General features: G+C 35.8%; 1 protein-coding gene across 4 annotated transcripts in view; it reads right to left on the bottom strand.

Annotated features, from left to right (window-relative positions):
* DPP10 (dipeptidyl peptidase like 10) overlaps positions 1-13,973 on the bottom strand; it is a 1,640,795-nt gene that overhangs the window by 131,033 nt on the left and 1,495,789 nt on the right. For all 4 annotated transcript variants that reach the window (XM_027562155.1, XM_027562148.1, XM_027562166.1 and 1 more), the window contains exon 8: positions 6,090-6,210. In XM_027562155.1, coding sequence (XP_027417956.1) covers positions 6,090-6,210 — 121 coding nt within the window. The remainder of the gene's footprint in view (positions 1-6,089; positions 6,211-13,973) is intronic.

Here is a 13,973-nt window from a genome sequence, read left to right as displayed (position 1 = left end):
AGGATTGCATCAACAAGGAACAAAGCCATAATTCTGTTCCTCTGAATTGAAAACTGAAATTTCTCTCTGACCATTCTGGGCTCAGTATGACTGGGGGCAAAAAAACTGACAGAAAAAATAGTCACTGTGCTGGGTCCAAGGATTTAATCTCATTGCCAGGAAGATAATGTGCCTTTACTATAAAAAAAAAAAAAAGTACAAGGAAGAATCTATTTGGAATTTAGCAGATTCACAAGTATTCTCTGGTATAATTCCATCTAATTTTCCAATTCTACATTTCCATACTGCAATTTCCATTTTAATGGAAAACTAAAATGGTTGCAACCTAATTAAGAAGAGGAAGCAAAGGAATAAGATTCATCAGGAATAAAGTCTTGGTTTGATGCACCAGGTAAATAGCCTGTCTATTCTAAATGCTGGCAGAAGATAAAGGGGAAAAAGAATGAATAGTTGAAGGTGTTTTGATTACCAATTAAAGTCTTATGATAAGTTTTTTTTTCTTAATAGGGGCATTTACCCCCAAATCTTCTATGAAGAACACAAGTATTTGTCTGTAGCTATCAATTTCATACAGGAATATTACTGGACTAATATTACTCTACAATGAAACAGTACCAGATGGGACTTTGCATGCTCTTATTTTGACACCACAACCTTTTCACTGGAAAAGAATATTCCCATGGTGTCTAGTCTAAGTATGGCCAATATGAAACCAGGCAAATCAAATAAAGAGAAAAGAAGTTAGTACATGGCATTTATTCCTTTGGTTCCCACCCATGAAGTCATGTAGGTCTGGCTCTGTTCCTCAACCAAAGCTTACTGCTTCTAGAACTGTGAAAATCACGCATTTCCCTCCTTCTAGGTCCTAGTAACAGCTGCCACACCTCTTCAGATTTTAATGGCTGAATTATTACTAGTCCCAGGTTAGATATTCCTTGTCATTTTTAAATGGCTCCTTCATAGATAAAGCTGAATACTATTTTGATAGTGACTTTTTATTTTTTCCAGTAGTGATCCTGACACTGATTTACTTAAGTAACTTAAAATTCAGATGAAGAGACCTGAGTCATCCACATAACACACTGAAGAAAAAACATGCTAAATGACAATTGAGTGTTTAACCTTAAGTCTTATGAGACTTGTAGGTACAGAGAGATAGTGTGTTGCCCAAAATCAACACTCAGGGTTTCTAAGAAACAGGTACTGTCCTGGGTGCTGAAGTATGTATGCTGCTGCTGCTGCTGCTGCTGCTGCTGCTGCTAAGTCGCTTCAGTTGTGTCGGACTCTGTGTGACCCCATGGACTGCAGCCCACCAGGCTCCTGGTCCCTGGGATTCTCCAGGCAAGAATGAAGTATGTATACACAAGTACTTTCCAAGAAAAGAAGGTCTCCAATTTGAGGGCATTATTCAATAGAAACTAGACACTATCCGCTCTTATTTATTTTAGAGTGACTTAGGCCTAAAGTTTCTCCTCACAAAAATGCCAAAATAGCAAAGTAGTACAAAGAGTAATGTGACTTCCTTCAGGTATAAAAATAAACCTAACCAAATAGAAAGGAGATAAATGAAAAAATCTTTAATATGAATTTGTTTAAAAGTCCTCTTGGACAAGGCAGTTCTTTAATTGCAACTCAGAGCGACTTTTACTCATGGATTTAAACTTCCTGTAATTATATCATACTATTTACAAACAATGAATTTTACAAATCGCATCCCATTCCGTTTCATTGTCTCTATTATACTGATTTAGAAAATCTTACTGCAGAGCAGATGGAGTTTTCAACACATGTTGTTTTATATCACAAACACTTAAAAATATAGCCTAAACACAAAGCATTCACTGAAAACTAACTCATATATGATCATAGGGTTCAGATTAACATTTCTGAAAAGTAAGCTGATTTTATCCATTTGAGTTTATACATTTACATAGGATTTCCTGAGGATGTTACTGACCTGTAATTTGTGGTTGAGTTTTCCCCTTACTGTTTGTATCTTATTGTCAACTTTTTGAAAGTATTGTCTATGTTCAAAACCTCTTGCTTCCCATTTACACTTCCATCCACTGAGATCTTGCTTATGGCACCACCAATTGGCTGATTTTGCTCTTATCAAATTCTGATAGCAAATCCAACAGCAACTTTGGAATCCTTAGCTGTTTTGACCTTGGATTTAGCATCATTGTTTACCATATCTTCCTCTGGCTTCCATGGCTGCATCTCTAATTAATTTTCCTTTTATCTGTCACAGTTCAGTTTTACTGGGATTTAGTAAAAACTCAGTAACTATTTTTTGAATCAATTAATGGGTAAATGTGATTCCCTGTGTCTATGAAAAGGTACAAGTGAAATGAATATAGGCATTTCACATTGTTCTTACCAAATAACAAAAAATTAACAATCCTAGTTTGTTGACAAGGATATTGTTTATCTTGAAATTTTTTTAAGTCTCATTTCTTTATTTTTGTCATTCTTAGAGTTCAGTGCAAAAACTCTTTCTTCTATAAAACCCCTCTATATTCCCCCAACCCATCAGAATTAACTCTACTTATGCATATATTTAATATGATGACATATAGTTCTATTAGAAGACACTTGCTTCTTGGAAGGAAAGCTATGATATACCTAGACAACATATTAAAAAGCAAAGACATCACTTTGCCAACAAAGGTCTGTATAGTCAAAGATATAATCTTTCCAGCAGTCATGTATGTATGTGAGAGTTGGACCATAAAGAAGGCTGAGAGCCAATGAATTGATGTTTTCAAATTGTGGTGCTGGAGAAGACTCTTGAGAGTGCCTTGCACAGCAAGGAGATCAAACCAGTCAGTCCTTAAGGAAATCAACCTTGAATATCCATTGAAAGGACTGATGCTGAAGCTGAAGCTCCAATACTTTGGCCACCTAATACAAAGACCTGACTCATTGGAAAAGACCCTGATGCTGGGAAAGACTGAAGGCAAAAGAAGAGGGAGGGAGAGGATGAGGTGGTTGGATAGCATCACTGATTTAATAGACACAAATTTGGGCAAACTCTGGGATATAGTGAGGGACAGGGAGACCTGCTGTGCTGCAGTCCATGGGGTCACAAAGAGTTGGATGCGACTTAGTGACTGAACAACAATAGTTCTATTTCTATTTACCATGCTCCAGATGGTTCATTATATAATAGCTGTTTACAGTCTTTCACTTCACTAAGTTGGAAATATCCAAAACATAGAGGCTCATATTCCTCATGATATTGCTCTCAGATAATGCCTGACAGATATCTGTGCTCAATAACTGTTGAATTGAATTTCAAAGAAGGATTACTTTAAAATATGAGATTCTAAAATATATTTGTAAATCATGTAGGCATATTAGTTCCATTATTCTATACATTCAAATAATAGAACTTAAGTCATTTTTTGTTTCTATTTAACAGATTCAATATTTCATAGAAACTTTCAAATTTGTAAACTTGGCAACTGTGAACTCTACCTTTTTAAACAAAACATTGATCTGATATTTTATTTTGTTAAATATGTCAATTTATATGAATAAGATTTGAGGTGCGTTGTGTAAATTATATTTAAAATGTTTCATTTTTAGCACAAAGTTCTATTTTTCTTCTGAACTTCACCAACTTTTTAAAACACATTATATTTTATTTGCTTTTACTTTCCTTAGGAATTGAATAATACTAGACATGGAAACAATTGCACTTTTAAAAGACTTTTAAAGACTACTTTAGTGACAGTGGTTGGAAGCAATAGCTACACTCACACATTGGCCTGGCCCTAAAAAATTAAGTCCTAAAAAATTAATGCACTTAAAATTTGCCTTAAAATATTTTATTATCTTTAATGTGATTCTTCCAAACTTTTTTTTCCTGTAATTATAGAAGGTACATTTCAATTAAAAAAAAAAAGTAAGTCGAAATGGTACATGTTACTTCCTGGGTTTCCTCCACACACTAATTCATATTGTAGTTGATTTCTGGAAAGTAATAAAAAAAATTTCCACACTAGAGTAAGACACACATACTATTAAAATCATGCATGCTCAGTTGCCAGTTGTGTCTGACTGTTTGCAACCCCATGGACTGTAGCCCACCAGGCTCCTCTGTCCATGGGATTCTCCAGGCAAGAATACTAGAGTGGGTTGCCATTTCCTCCTCCAGGAGATCTTCTCAACCCAGGGATCAAACCAGTGTCTTCTGCACTGCAGGCAGATTCTTTACCACTGAGTCACCTGGGAAGCTCCCATTAAAGGTCACATGCATTCCTAACAGAAAGTACTATATTTTCACGAGCATATTGAAGGGAAAAGAGAGGGTCTGGATTCTGGGAGCTGATGGCACATTGGACAAGTAAAATAATAGTTTAATTCAATTGCTCAGTCGTGTCTGACTGAGTAATAGTAAGTTATATTATATTATTATTATTATATTATTAAGGTCCATGTGGGACTCTTGAAGCATAGATTGAGGATGGCAGGCAAAATGTTGAGGGAAAACTCAATGGCATCTGAATTGCCTAGATCCCTCTGCCAGACCTTAATACAGATTCCCTTGGGAGGGTCCCTTCTCTTGGAAATGAAGCAAGAGTTGAGGTAAGTCCATGGACAGTAGAGTTCAGAGTCTGGTTGATGAAACAGACCAGAGAAATCTAACACCTTGTGTCCATAATGCATATCATCCTTTGGAGAACACTGAAAGGCCTTCCACTGTAACAGAAAGAGTAGCCCAGGATGAAGAACTGGCTTTGAAGACACACATTCAAGCCCCAGCTCTGCCCTCATGAAGCTGAGGTCATGCGCAAGAAACCTATCCTCCTTGAGTCTTGGTTTCTTCAGTAAATAATACACTAGGATTGTAAGAATTAACTCACACAGCATATCTGAAATTTCCTAGTATATGTAGAATATATGACCAAAGGTGTAACTTTAATTTGAATAGCAAAAACCATAATTTTCCCATTTTCCTGTTTTTGGAAAGTGTCCGACCTACTGTGTAGTCTTGAAAGTTTTTGTTACCCATTGGTCCTGCCTTTACCCAACACATTTTTCAGTTTCAGCCCCAATATATAGGTTTCTATTCTCTAATTAAGAAAGTAGCTCTATTTCTCAAATAATGGTCTTTGATTTATCTCCTTACAATTTCCTCAAATATGTAATTCCATAAACTTCATGAAGCTTTCCCTAAAAGACAGAGGCCTGAATCATCTTGATCAATGGTCAATTCAGTACACTGTACATTAAGTTTACTCCCAGTTAATTCAAAATTTCTTCTGTGTAAAGGATCCTACTTTGTCACCCAGTGAGCATACCAGCACATTGAGAAGCACCAGTGTTCCCGCTAAATTATTCCTCTTCTGCTGAGTCAGTGTTCCTTCTGAATGTCTGCTCACTGTGTCTGCTACCACCATATTTACTAGTGATCCAACCAGAAGTCGAAGAATCATTCCTGACTTCTTCAACTCATTTCATCCTTTTAAACATTAAGATCTACCTATTTGACTGCCTCATCAATTTTAGAATCTTCTTTCCTTTTTACTGCTTTAACCCTAGTCCTATTGCTCATTCTCTTTTGATAGAACATAGGAAAAGACTTCTGGTTGTTCAATGGTTCTTTTTGCTATTCAATTCCACCTTACACGGTAGCTAAAATGATCTATTTATGAGGAAGATCTAATCTTGGCACTTCATTGCTTGAAAAGCTGTATAAGTTTCCCCATTTAATAGTGGAAAAATAATTGAAATCCCAGATTATTTTTAAGGTTACTGCTTCTTGGTTCTTGGTGACTTCCTTTTTCTCAAATTTTATGCCTCAATAATACCATGCATAAGATCTATTTAACCTGAACAATATGTATGTGTATTAATATATATAAATATATATATATATGTCTCAAACAGGGAATCATGTAAATCATAACCAGTCAAAATATGAGCAATACAAAGATATGAAAGCATGAAGGCAATTTTGAAAGGAAATGAGGAGAAGAAATAGTGTTCTAAGTATTGCTCCAGAATGAACAGATTTTTCTTATAGATTATATAAAAATATGTCATTTGTATGATTTTGAAGCTAAATCTATTCAACTCACCTTCATATAACCAGTCAGCAATTCCATTAAAAATAATTCCTTCTTTTCCAGAAGATGTCAGTCGCAATGAACTACTCTTTATATCAGGTTGATAGTAGATATTATTTTCAAAAATGTAAATCTGTATCAGGAAACATGCAAATAAACCAAAAATATTAGGAAACATTTTTTTACACTTTCATATTGCAGAATATTAGCTGAATAACTAAGTATTTCATTACTTATTTCCTTTTAATTTGTTTTTATTTAATGCATATTTTTCATTGCTTTCAGTTACTAATGGCTGTTTCTTTCCCTATCATATCAATACCCAGTTATGATTTAGAAATTACATGGTACTAGGTATTGAAGCTTCTAAATCCACATTTTCAACAACAATGTTTCATCTACTTAATAATCTTTTTCTTATAGTACAAAGTTGATTTAGGTTTGAGGTAATATTTTGCATACACTAATATGTATATATACTAATCACACAGTAGTGTCCGATTCATTGTGATCTCAAGGACTGTAACCCGCGAGGCTCCTCTGTCCAAGAGTACTGGAGTGGGTTTTCATTTCCTTCTCCAAGGATCTTCCCTACCCAGGGATAGAAGCTGGGTCTCCTGCATTGCAGGCAGATTCTTTACCAACTGAGCTACTAGGGAAGCTACTATTTTGCATACTTAAGAGATTAATCCTGGAGAAGGAAATGGCCACCCACTCCAGTACTCTTGCCTGGAGAATTCCAGGGACAGAGGAGCCTGGTAGGCTACATGGGTTCGCAAAGAGTCGGATATGACTGAGTGACTTTCACTTTTTCAAGAGATGGATAACCATACTAGATACAATTTTGGTAACAGCAAACTTCAAGAAAAACTACAAGTTGGGGTCTTTTATCAAAAAAAAAAATAAATTGGTGATTTATTTAATCATGATAAATGAAACAATATTTAGAAAATCTCTCTCATTCTATCCAGTTCAACTCACAGATCTATTGATGAAAAGAAACAATGACAAGATTCCTTCAAATTGTAAAGTGGAACACATCTCCTTATGCTCCAAACTTTCCTGGTAATTCCTTCTTAAATAGGGCAGCAGTAATAATAACCTTGTGCTTGAGGATTCAGGAAGGAATTTTAATATGAAAACATTACAGATTCTTCCAAAACATTGAAAGTCTTTCAATAATATCAACATCATCATTAGCAACAACAGCAATCCCAACAAAGGAACATCAGTGGAAATTTAACAATATCTATCCACACTTAAATGTATGTCTTTACTAGAGATAATTCAGGATAAAATTACCTATAATTCAGTTTAAAATATTTTTAGTGCAAAACATTTCAAACTGTTGGCCTATGTGATGATATAACTATCACAGAACTATGTTTCATCCACATGTTTGGGGGAGTAGAATATTGTTCAGGGAAAGGTCAACTGCTATTTAGATTGACATTCTTCTAAGAAGGTGAAAGACGGCCTAGTCCCTGTGTGTTCCAGCATGCTGTAGGATCATTACGATTGTAGATAGGGCAAACAAAAGAACATCTGAAATAATTGTCTAGAGATCCTAGATTTTAATACTTGATGTGCACAATGATGAAGGCAATCTTAATAACCAGAATATTTTATTGATATTCTACTTTGATTCCAGTGAGCAAGCATTTAACAGTAAGTGTATTTAGTTAGGGTTTCCCTGGTGGCTCAGACTAAATCCACCACTACCTGTTGTTTATACTACAGGTGAGTATGCCAAGATAAGAATAAGAATTGTTGCCAGTGGGGGGGGGGAGGATGGAAGGAATAGATGTTTAAACATGTGTTTTATAATCAGGCAGCCTAAATTTAAAATCCAGATAAGTTTAATAATTTGCTTAAGCTTTCAAAATTTCAATCCTCTGTTTTATAAGATGTGGGTGTCTCACACCTACTTTAGAGAGTTGATGTGAAGAAGAAACGAGATGAATGTAGAACATATAACACATGTAGCCATTACTAGAAGCAAGGCTGACTTTATCCAAGATAATTTGGTTCAACATCTTACACTTTTGCAGGCATTGCAGATTCTAAATCAAATTAAAACCTTTAGGGCTATGCTTCAGCTGATGAATAAATTAACACAAATTTTGACTGTTAGGATAATTATATTATGTTGACTATGTATTACAAATAGTTATAGCATTAGTGTTAGTACTATTAGGAGGAGAGCAAAAGAGTGATATCCACTGCTTTCACTTCATTTAGAAAGTTTTAAGTGATAAGAATATAAGAAATAAGCTTATTATTAAGGCATATGGGTCACACTTTGGCAAAAGTTTGAGAACTATATCTCAGGTAACTTAAAACTGGATGGAAGTTGTTTTTTATGACTTTAGCAACATCTCATTACTGAGAAATAACATTAACTTTATTATAGTCATCTAAAGGTTAACCTTTACATAAACACATACTACCTCCTTTGCCTTTCACAAACAGTATATGACATAGACACACAAAATCATTTTTAGGTGGAGGGAATCCTTTTTGTACCAGAATCTTCTATCAGTACTTGTAAGTAAATAGAAATTCACATTATCCACACCCAGACTATATAAGCACATGTGACTATTGTCAAAAGTAAGGGTGATTTAACCCAACATAATATTGCTCCAAATTCTCAGCTTTTTGAAGGCAACAAACTCTAAGTCAAAATAATTAATAAAAACTCCATGATTTCAGCAGATGTATAAATTATCCAAAACCATTGACCAGTAATTACATTTATATTTGAAAAACAGATTGGATGATATTCAAAATCCATATAAAATTGACATCTGCTTCAATGTAAAAGAACAAGCAATATGGAATTAGAATTTTAATACCATTTGCTAGAAGCTGCAATACCAAGGGATGTCCCTAATATCTTTTATCTGTGGAGAAAAATTAGTGGCTGGCTTTATAAAAATGTACTTTAATAATATTCTAAACCTTTTAAAATTACCAAAGTGTTTTCCTTGAATTATATTAGTTTCAAATAACAATCACAAACTCTCATCACTATCTTAGCAATATAAGAGCTGCAAATACTCCCAGGTACTACTTGGGCCCACTGATGAAACTAAACTGGATCCAAATTACAATAATCAAGGGCTGTGACTAGATTTAAACCACATTGAAAATATGACAAATACTAATGTCATTTATCCTAATACTATTGATTAAATTATCATATTTTTTATGCCTTTGATCAATTCTTTCAATAAGCCCCCTAAATAGCTGTTGTTCAGTCGCTCAGTTGTGTCTGACTCTGTGACCCCATGGACTGCAGCATGCCAGGATTCCCTGCCCTTCACCATCTCCAAGAGTTTGCTCAGACTTACGTCCGTTGAGTCAGTGATGTCTATTTGACCAGTTAACTTTTCAGTTAATAGAGCAAGCCAATTGTCCAGTTCTTCAAAATCTATGGTCTTAATACATTTACAAAATAATTCAAAATTGGTAAAGTCACCACAAAAGCAACAGGAATACAGTTGAAATGTTAGGTGTGGAATCATGACAAAATGAGAAGTATGCAATAAATGACCCAAGAAATTATTCTAATCAAAACATTAATTGATATTACTCATCACCAAGTGATTAAACACAATATGTGTCATTGTAGTGCAGGAGTCTTTAAGAGCTGATTTTCAATTTTCTACCTTCTCTTCCCCACTGCCACAACCCCAGTAATGCTTCAGTGATGGCTGCCCCAGATGCTAGGATTTCTGGATAAAGAAGTATGGAATAAATTCCTTCCCCTTCCCAGCCACATTGTGATGGACATATGGCAAGAAATGAACACCTAAAGTTCATTTAAAGTTAAAAGTCATTAAGATTTTGAGTTTGAGAACAACTGCGATGTAAATTACCCTACTGTGGCTGATTTAATCCAAGACAATGCCTACTACAAACTTGTAAGAGCCGACTGTTACAAACTTTCAGTCAATTTAATTGAAAAAGAACATCAGAATAAAACAGAAATATAACTGAATGTTACACCTATTTTAGCTGAAATATTACTGAAAAGCTATCCCACCTTCACTGATTTTAATTATTTTTATGATAATTTTAAATGAGAAAACTAGATCATTCAAAAAATTCCCATGTGTTGTACTGGTTTAAGAGAATTTATAGTTATAACCAAGTTGGGATATGATGGGGGTAGCCTTCTACTGTTGCTTGCTTTCTGGGAAAAATGTTGGAATTAATAAAATATCCTAGAGAACACATATATATGTTCCATATAAGTAAAATAAATTACTCAAGCTCTTAAAACCCAATTTGTAATTTGTTGTTAGAAAGAACTCTAGGTAAGTATGCCTGAGTTATATATAAAAAAAAAATAATGTGTAGTCCTTGTCTCCAAGGAGATTACAAATTTATGTGAGAGACAGGTAGGCAAACTTCTAAAACCCAAAGGAGGAAAAACACATATTATAGGGCTTAGCCATGAGCATCAGGAGTCAGTGTGGGGGAATTGGTTCATACAGACTTTTAAAGATTACTGAGTTTAAATTGTGTCATTAAGGGCAAACAGTGATTCCATAGGATTGGGAAAGTGGAGAGGAAGAAACTCCAGGCTGAGGGAACAGAATGAGCTAAAGCCAAAACTGGACAACTATGGAAATGTTAAGGAGAACAGTTCTGTAAGATTCAAATATATTTCTATACACCTGTGGTTGCTCTAAAAGTTAAGGCGGTGCCAAATCATAGAATAACTTGAATACTAGACCAAAGTTTAAGCTCTCCTTTTTTGGTAATTGACAGCATTAAGTTGTTTATAAGCAGTTGAGTGATTAGGAGGTTACTCAGGAAAATGCTGTGCTGTGTTTAGTTGCTCAATAGTCTTGACTCTTTGCAACCCCATGGACTGTACCCTTCCAGGCTTCTCTGTCCATGAGGATTCTCTAGGCAAGAATGCTGGAGTGGGTTGCCATGCCCTCCTCCAGGGGATCTTCCCAACATAGGAATCGAAACAGGGTCTCCTGCATGGCAGGCAAATTCTTTACCAGCTGAATTACCCTGGAAGCCCTACTTAGGAAAATAATTTTTGGCAATGAAAGAATGTAAAGGGGAAATGAGAGACTGTAAAGGGGAAATGGTAGATGATAATTCAAATATTCTGCTTAATAGGGATGATAACTGTCAAATGGATGACAAATTGACATCATATGACAAATTGTCAACAGATAACTTCCTGCTTATGTCTAAGATGTTGGCAAATTCTAGTGCCAATATTTAGTATGTCTCACTTGCATCCTGTTATGTTTCATTTTCCAGAGTCAACTCTTGAATCTTTTAACACTAGTTTCATACGCTTCAAATTATAGGCAATTCTTATCTTTTGCCCTGACCTAAGAGAATGTGGAGAAGGAAATGGCAACCCATTCCAGTACTCTTGCCTGGAAAATCCCATGGACGGAGGAGCCTGGTGGGTTGCAGTCCATGGGGTCTCGAAGAGTCGGACATGACTGAGCAACTTCACTTTCACTTTTCACTTTCATGCATTGGAGAAGGAAATGGCAACCCGCTCCAGTGTTCTTGCCTGGAGAATCCCAGGGACGGAGGAGCCTGGTGGGCTGCCGTCTATGGGGTCCCACAGAGTTGGACACGACTGAACCGACTTAGCAGCAGCAGCAGCAAGAGAATGTGAACATTCACCAAACCATATCCTTGGCTCCTTTTGGCTCCTGGCCTATTAACCATTCTCAAAATTGATTATACTTCCTGGTCCAATAGTAGCTCCAAAACTTGTGTGGAATCTTTGCTTTTTGCTTGGTCAAGAATAGATTTAATTTTTAAACATGCAAGTTTATCAGTTTCTTAAATAATTTATATTGGAGTAAATTAAATATGTGATATTAAAGTGAATTTAATGTAATACTATTTTGGAATTAAATGACACAAAAATATTTTGAGTGATATGAAGTCACTATTAGAGACAGATGTTATCATTTTTCAAAAAATAAAAAACTTTTGTCATAGAGACACTACTAAATCACATAATTATGTACATATCACTTTTTATCAGTTAGACAGCTTGAACCATACATATCTTTGAGCTATACCAAAGAAGTTAGATTTACAAAAGGCAGAGGTACCATAAATCAAATTGCCAACATCCGTTGAATCATCAAAAAAGCAAGAGAGTTCCAGAAAAAAATCTACTTCTGCTTTATTGACTACATCAAAGTCTTTGACTGTGTGGATAACAACAAACTGGAAAATTCTTCAAGAGATGGGAATACCAGGCCACCTGACCTGTCTCCTGAGAAATCTGTATGCAGGTCAAGAAGCAACCTGGACATAGAACAACAGACTGGTTCCAAAACGGGAAAGGAGTATGTCAAGGCTATATATTGTCACCATCCTTATTTAACTTATATGTAGCATATATCATGCGAAAGGCTGGGCTGGAGGACGCACTAGCTAGAATCAAGATTACTGGGAGAAATATCAATAACCTCATATACGCAGGTTACACTACCCTTATGGCAGAAAGTAAGGAAGAACTAAAGAGCCTTTTGATGAAAGTGAAAGAGGAGAGTGAAAAAGTTGGCTTAAAACTCAACATTCAGAAAACTAAGATCATGGCATCTGGTCCCATCACTTCATGGCAAATAGATGGGGAAACAGTAGAAACAGTATCCGACTTTATTTTTGGGGGCTCCAAAATCACTGCAGATAGTGACTGCAGCCATGAAATTAAAAGACACGTGGTCCTTGGAAGAAAAACTATGACCAATGTAGACAGCATATTTAAAAACAGAGACATTACTTTGCCAACAAAGGTCCATCTAGTCAAAGCTATGATTTTTCCAGTAATCATGTATTGGTGTGAGAGTTGGACTATAAAGAAATCTAAGTGCAAAGAATTGATGCTTTTGAACTGTGGTGTTGGGGAAGACTCTTAGGAATCCCTTGGACTGCAGGAGATCAAACCTGTCCATCCTAAAGGAAATCAGTCCTGAATATTCATTGGAAGGACTGATGCTGAAGCTGAAATTCCAATACTTTGGCCACCTGATGCAAAAAACTGACTCACTGGAAGAGAACCTGATGCTGGGAAAGACTGAAGGCAGGAGGAAAAGGGGACAACAGAGGATGAGATGGATGATTAGATGGTATCACCGACTCGAAGGGCATGAATTTGAGCAAGTTCTGAGAGTTGGTGATGGATAGGGAAGCCTGGTTTGCTGCAGTCCATGGGGTCTCAAAGAGTTGGACATGACTGAGTAACTGAACTGCGCTGAACAGAAGTTAAGAACCCTACCCAGGTGGAAGGTGGTGACCATATGCTGACCACAAGCACATAAAACCCAGAATGTTTGGAACCAGAAAGTTGATGATTCTGATTCTTGAAAGATCACCCTGTTACCTTTACACAACCAATCAGAAGAAAGTCCACAAGCTGCAACAACACCCTCACCCCAAATATTGCCTTCAAAAACTGTTCCCTGAAAACTATCAGGGAGTTCTGGTCTTTTGAGGATTAGCAGCCAATTCTATTTGCTTGGCATCCTATAAATAAATGCTATACTTTCCTTCCCAACAATTCAGTGTCAGTAGATTGGCTTTGCTGTGTGGTGGGTCAGCAAACACATTTGGTTTGGTAACACTAGCAAAGAGCAAAATTTGATTTCTGATATATGAATGATGTCTGTTTTTACTCTGGGCGCTGTGAAAATGGGATTGTTCACACGAATCAAGTCTGCATATTTGCTGCATATTTTCTTAAACAAAGAAAAAGAAAAAAAATGCAGAATTTTTATTAGTAATCATTATTCATTGAAAATGCTACCATAAAAATGATCAATATTTTACTGAAAGCCACAGTGTATCATTCAACTTTATAAAAATTGTTTCTTTTATTTGCCAGTA

The sequence above is a fragment of the Bos indicus x Bos taurus genome, chromosome 2 (assembly GCF_003369695.1).
Source record: "Bos indicus x Bos taurus breed Angus x Brahman F1 hybrid chromosome 2, Bos_hybrid_MaternalHap_v2.0, whole genome shotgun sequence".
NCBI lineage: Eukaryota > Metazoa > Chordata > Mammalia > Artiodactyla > Bovidae > Bos > Bos indicus x Bos taurus.
This window is presented reverse-complemented; position numbering and strand designations above follow the sequence as displayed.